We start from the raw sequence: 6,865 nt of genomic DNA, 5'->3' as shown, positions 1-6,865 counted from the left end.
CCTCGCTAATGCGCTGATACCATACAACCGACTGGCACTTAACGCTGTGGCTTAGGCCGGTGCTGTAGAGTGACATGAAAGCATGGTACCGATTCTATTCAATCTAATACTCCCCAGTGTGCTCTTCTAAGCAAGTGAATAATATTTTGTCCGGCGACCTTGCTTATTCATCTGAATTATCAACTGTATTACTGCGCCTGTAGTGAGTCATCATTTGGAATAATGCGCTTTAAGAATGAATAGTCTCTCGGCGACATTATTGAGTAAAATCTTATTACTCCAGCGGCGTCAAGTAATCATTCACCCCCGACCTTTCAGTCAAGTTATAAGTCGTCTCTATGTCTGCCTGGCGATTAATAATTCTGATGGCATCTTTGGAGCTATATAGCATTCTAATTGCATTGCGTTAACTAGTCTGCTCGTTCATCAGTATATTTAAATGATATCGCACGTGTACTTTGTCTTGTTGTTCAAACTACTGCCAATGGCTAATATTTACATTCTTTTATTGGAAAATGCTACTTTTCTAGCATTTGTAGACTTAGAGAAAGCTTTTGACAATGTTGACTAGAATAGTCTCTTTCAAATTTAGGTGGCAGGGATAAAATACAGGGAGTGAAAGGCTATCTACAATTTGTACAGAAACCAGATGGCAGTTACAAGAGTCGAAGGACACGAAAGGGAAGCACTGGTTATGAAGGGAGTGAGACAGGGTTGTAGCCTCTCCCCGATGTTATTCAATCTGTATATTGAGCAACCAGTGAAGGAAACCAAAGAAAAATTTGGAGTAAGTATTAAAATCCATGGAGATGAGATAAACACTTTGAGGTTCACTGATAACATTGTAATTCTGTCAGAGACAGCAAAGGACTTCGAAGAGCAGTTGAACTAATGGATAGTGTCTCGAAAGGAGGATATAGGAGGAACATCAACAAAAGCAAAACGAGGATAATGGACGGTTCAAATGGCTCTGAGCACTATGGGACGTAACATCTGAGGTCATCAGTCCCTTAGAACTTAGAACTACTTAAACCTAACTAATCTAAGGACATCACACCCATCCACGCCCGAGCAGGATTCGAAACTGCGACCGTAGCAGTCACGCAATTACGGACTGAAGAGCCCAGAACCGCTCTGCCACCCCGGCCGGCAAGGGATAATGGAATGCAATCGAATTAAATCGGGTGATGCTGAGGGAAGTAGTTTAGGAAATGAGACACTTAAAGTAGCAAAGGAGTTTTGCTATTTGGGGAGCAAAATAACTGATGATGGTCGAAGTAGAGAGGATATAAAATGTAGACTGGCAGTGGCAAGGAAAGCGTGTCTGAAGAAGAGAAATTTGTTAACATCGAGTAAAGATTTTAGTGTCAGCAAGTCGTTTCTAGAAGTATTTGTGTGGAGTGTAGCCATGTATGGACGTGAAACATGGGCTATAAATAGTCTGGACAATAAGAGAATAGAAGCTTTTTAAATGTGGTGCTACAGAAGAATGTTGAAGATCAGATGGGTAGATCACATAACTAATGAGGAGGTATTGAATAGGATTGGGGAGAAGAGAAGTTTGTGGCACAACTTGACTAGAAGAAGGGATCGGTTTGTAGGACATGTTCTGAGGCATTAAGGAATCACCAATTTAGTATTGGAGGGCAGCGTGGAGGGTAAAAATCGTAGAGGGAGACCAAGAGATGAATACACTAAGCAGATTCAGAAGGATGTAGGTTGCAGTAGCTACTGCGAGATGAAGAAGCTTGCACAGGATAGAGTAGCATGGAGAGCTGCATCTAACCAGTCTCAAGACTGAAGACCACAACAACAACATTGGAAAACGTACGTTTTTGTGATGCGAACCGTGTAAAATTTTCGTACCTCCTGATCTCCAAAGTCCAGTATATCACTTAATTTTCAGCTGCCGTGAAATATTCCCAGAACGTCCTTTGACTATCTTGTGATATAAGTCTCCTATGTATCCTTGGTGTTTGCGCAACTTACTTATTACTGTTTGAAGTATAACTGCACGTCATCTGAGAACAGTGTAACGGAGAACGTCGCCGACGATGTTGAACACGTGGATGCGTCGCAGTCACAACTATTCAGGAAAGTAGTCTTATTTTCTATCTGTCTATCGCTTCTTTCGTTATTTAATGACAGATTTCTGGCCAAGTCGACCATCTTCAGATCCTTTCTCGTCATATGACAATGAAACTGGTAGCTCAGTTGAAGCTGGACTCTATAGCTAGGAGAAATGGCATCAACTAGATATGAAATAATAAGAAAAAACAGCGATCGACAAACAGATCATAAGCCTATTTTGTACGTATAAGTATCGCGGGTAGCCCCGTGCACCAAGACTGTCCTGTTTTGACACAAAAAATATAGAGTGAGAAATCCGAACGAGATATACTAATGATGTCGCAGACTGTGATCATGCCTTGTGATAGCGTCACAACCAGTAACTGTGGACAGTTTCACCCCTTCTGAAGGCTCTGAAGATTGCTGCTCAGGTAAATGATAACAGAGAAATTGTAGCTACTCAACATAAGCTGACAACAAATAGTGGCTCAACATAAAATGACAACAAACACTTGTTCATAATCCAGTCCTTTTCTCATAACTCTATTACAGTTATTTATAGTCTGCCTAATATATACCATGTTTAGCAGTTTAACTGTTATGCGAAGGCCACCTTTTAAATTTCTACAAAAGCGGCGTCGAAACATTTGCCTTTAAAATTCATACACTTTTGCTTGCGTTCGAATCAATTCTGAAAACACTTTCTCCCCTATGATATTTTTACTCCAGAACCATGTCTTTGGAGTGACTCAACAACATCTTGAGACGATGAAAATCGACTTCCGCGTACATTTTATTTGATTTATGGTGGAAGGAGAAGTCTTTACAAATTGTAAAAATACCAGTACTGAGACTTTGATTCGAAATTTTCCTCCTTAAAATGATCAATTGTTTGACGTACCGTGGGAAGACTGGCATCGTTGTAATGAAGGGTTATGCTGTGTTTTCGGTAGTTTTCCCTGATCTCAAAGATAGCTTTTGAAGGGAATAGCTTTTGGTGCGTACGATTCAGTATTTTTAGTCTTCGATCCTCTAAAGTGGTGCTCACTAAGAGCACAATATAAGCCAGAAATAAGCGATTATTTTAATAGAAGTGCTTTGCAACCAAACCACTTTTTCTGGCGACACTTCGAAGTGATGTCTAAATCTCTGTTTACGGTATGTCCAAAGATGCCTGTGGCTCTCGATAATTCACTCACAGATCCTCTTCAATCACACTGCATACGGCAGCAATGTCTTTTGCAGCAACAGTTGATTTTCTTTGACATGTGTGAAACTCATTATGGATGGGGGCAACATCACGATGAAAGCCTGCAACTCTATTGCAAAACGTCTTCTTAGCGTGAATGATTGCATAAAATTGAAAGAATCGATTAATTTAGGGCTTTATGATAACTTTAAAAAATCATTCAACGAATGTCTTAATCTGAAACTTACGTATCTTCACATTAGTGGTGCCTAAAACACTCACTGCAAACAAGCTGCTCGGCGATATCGGGGTTGACACTCTTTTAACAATAGCAAATGAGAGATTCTAAAAATAATATTAGTGTAAGTCTTGTTATGTTTCTTACGGTACGAGGTTTCTTTTTGCTGAATATCGGTCTCTTCACATGTCATCGCAAAGTTATAATGATCAGTTCATTTTGTCATTTTCATTAGAGACTTCTCTTAAATGATTAAATAACTATTTTATTTTTATGTACCTATATTTTCTGAGATAAATGATATTAAAAATTCTAGATTGGAAATAAATTATTTAAATATTGACATTTATAGCAGTGGTATACAATTCATTAGAGACTTCTCTTAAATGATTAAATAACTATTTTATTTTTATGTACCTATATTTTCTGAGATAAATGATATTAAAAATTCTAGATTGGAAATAAATTATTTAAATATTGACATTTATAGCAGTGGTATACAATTCTGATATCTCTGTAGTTCACTGTGTATGTTTATATCACCATACATAATAAATTATAGCGGTGAACAACATCGCCTACATTTTTACAGTTTTAGTGTGCTTTCCAGATCCAAAAACTGTTCGTTACAAAAGATGTTGAGGTGTGATTTTACTTCAGATTTTTATGTCCAATTTCCGCATACATCAAGAAATAGCGTTTGCTTGCACCGTATTGTCGCATTCCTACGTTTGTCACTACAGTTTCTTGGTTTATCTCGCGCTGGTTTCAGCACTGTACAATCCGTGACACGAAGAACGACACAGTGTATCAAATCTACTGATTGTTTGTGTTATGTTCAACAAGGCTACGAATGCACTTGGCCCTTATCGAAAACAGGCGCTGGCGTTGCAGTAAACATGTACTGTGCTGACCAAGGCAAACGCATGCTGCTGTCAACGCTTTCAGCTCAGTTGTGCATGTACTGTCAACCACAATTGCGGGCTGACTAATTGCCGAAGGGTTCTGACTCCCAGTACAGTAATATTGTGGTCGATATAAGTACTGTCGCCAACTTAACTGCTAGTATTGGTTTCGACTCGATCGACTCTGCTTTGTCATATGTGTGCTTTTTAGTATTAATTATGTTAATATGTATTTATTTAATATGTAAGTAGATTAGAGGAGTAGCATGGAGACTGAAACCCTAAACAGACACTAACTGGATAGGGAACGGGCGGGGGAGGGGGTAGGGTGAGGGGGAGGGAGGAGTGGTAAAGATGAGTGAATGTTGTGAACTGTGAAAGGCAAAATTAATAAACTAAAAATTGAAACTGACAAACCCAACCACACATTAAGACACAGATATAAACAATGGTAAATGTAATACAAGCAACACATTCACAAGAAAATGCCAAAGAAAGAGTTACCACAATAACTCACATCCAAATTACGTAATACATTCAAAAACAGGACATAAACGTCGACTACTGAACAGTCTGCACCTGGTAGCTGAACTACAGGGATTGTAACAAAAGCTAAATCAGGATGATGAGCAGGACATTGACGTAAGATATAAAAAGCCCATAAGAAAGTGGAAATACAGTACAAATCACTCAACACTTGCAGACCACCCTAAGCACGAATATCCTTGGCTAATCATAACAGAAACGGACATGAGCATCACACAAATCACTCACTGTTCGGGAAATCCACCACATGCACAAAGACACTAACACTCAATAAGCAGCTGCTTAGTGAGCAGGTAAATAACGGAAACCACAAACAATACGAAGTCATTGAATAAGTAACATAAGAAAGTGACATCTCTTTAATCTCTTTCCATTAAAAATGGTTTAAGACACCACATTACCTTTGTTATTACATAAATAATGTGTATACCACTTCATGAATATGAATAACTGACACAGGACTATTAGAAGTAATCTACTACTACTAAGTGTACAGAGAGCAGTACTGAAGGGAAGACCTTCTCTTCCGTACTGCTTATGATGAAATCAGGTATCAGAATATTTTATGGTCCGTATGGATGATATACGTGGTTGTTAATCAAGTAAATATTTTTTGTTTTTTATGCAGCATGAGGCCTTTTATACTTGGCCTCAACACATTGAACTTAGTTGGTTACACCTTTTTTTTTTCTTTAACGTATCTGAAAATGACAGTAGCCGAAACCGTTAACAGCGAAATGTAGACGTTTGTGAATTTTTAACATTGTGCAGCACTGCAAAACTGTTGTAATTGAACTTGTAACACATCAGCCTCAGTAGCAAATGTAAACCAATCTTTACCCAGGTTTCACCCAAAATAATTTGGCCTACTTCAGAAGCCAGTGACACTACACTAATACATGTCAAAGTTTGGCAATGTCAAATATGAAACTGTAGCACCGTAGTAACCAGTTATAAATCTACATTACTTGGGTTGAAGAGAAACAGCAGGCCCACTGCCCCGACGAGGTCGGTAGGTCGCTAGAGCTTCACTGACGTGTTACATGAGTAAAAGTTTGTGTGATGAATACGGGCGGCTAAAATAAAGTTGTAGTAATTGGAAATCGGAAATTCGTGGTAAGGTCTTATGGGACCAAGCTGCTCACGCATCGATCCCTAAGCCTACTCACTACTTAATGTAATTTAAACTAACTAACGCTGTGGATAACACACACACCCATGCCCGAGCGAGGACTCGAACCTCCGACGGGGGAAGTTGCACGGACCGTGACAAGGTGCCCCAGATCGCGCGGCTACCCGGCGCGGCTGGCAGTAATTCACCATCCTCTGAACAACGAATGTATCATCATTTCTTGAATGAAGATCGCTAGTAGGAGTAGGCTGCTGAGAGATGAAAAGTTGAACAGACAGCTGCTGTAGATTTTATTAACATAATGTGCCAATGTTGTGAATATAATAATTCCAGTAGTCGAGGAACGAGATGTGGTTTGAGGTAACGCATGGTCTGTGTTGGGTTTTCAGGGCTCAGCGGCGGGTGACCGGTTGTTGGTGGTCGGTCGGCATGTGTAGCCTACCGCGGCCACAGGCGCAGCTTGACACCGCTGAAGGGCCGCAGCACCAGTTCGCCCACCAGCTTCAGGTCCTCCAGCCTCTCCACCGTCTGCACGCGGAAGTGGCGCAGGATGTACGACAGCACCGTCTTCTCCTCGAGGATGGCGAATTTCTGACCTGTAAATGTGCGCAGAAAAGCAGTGTTTACGTTTAAATTTTCAAAATAGTGTCTACTTAATCTACAGGGTGAGGAACAATGCCGCACTAGGATGTCTGCATGTGATTTCTCACCAAAGATTATTTTCAAAAATCAGGTCGGGTGCGTTTGAAAACAATTGTATGAAAACCAGGAGCTATCAACAGTCA

The 6,865-nt window shown here is 40.0% G+C and overlaps 1 protein-coding gene across 1 annotated transcript in view; it reads right to left on the bottom strand.

Moving 5' to 3' along the window:
- Positions 1-6,353: 6,353 nt before the first annotated feature.
- The window catches only part of LOC126282120 (cytochrome P450 4C1-like), an 89,404-nt gene continuing 88,892 nt past the window's right edge, over positions 6,354-6,865 (bottom strand). The window contains exon 12 of the mRNA XM_049981589.1: positions 6,354-6,676. Coding sequence (XP_049837546.1) covers positions 6,519-6,676 — 158 coding nt within the window. The 3' untranslated portion in view covers positions 6,354-6,518. The remainder of the gene's footprint in view (positions 6,677-6,865) is intronic.

The sequence above is a fragment of the Schistocerca gregaria genome, chromosome 7, assembly GCF_023897955.1.
Source record: "Schistocerca gregaria isolate iqSchGreg1 chromosome 7, iqSchGreg1.2, whole genome shotgun sequence".
NCBI lineage: Eukaryota > Metazoa > Arthropoda > Insecta > Orthoptera > Acrididae > Schistocerca > Schistocerca gregaria.
Note: the sequence above shows the minus strand (reverse complement) of the source record. Positions and strands in the feature narration are given on the sequence as shown.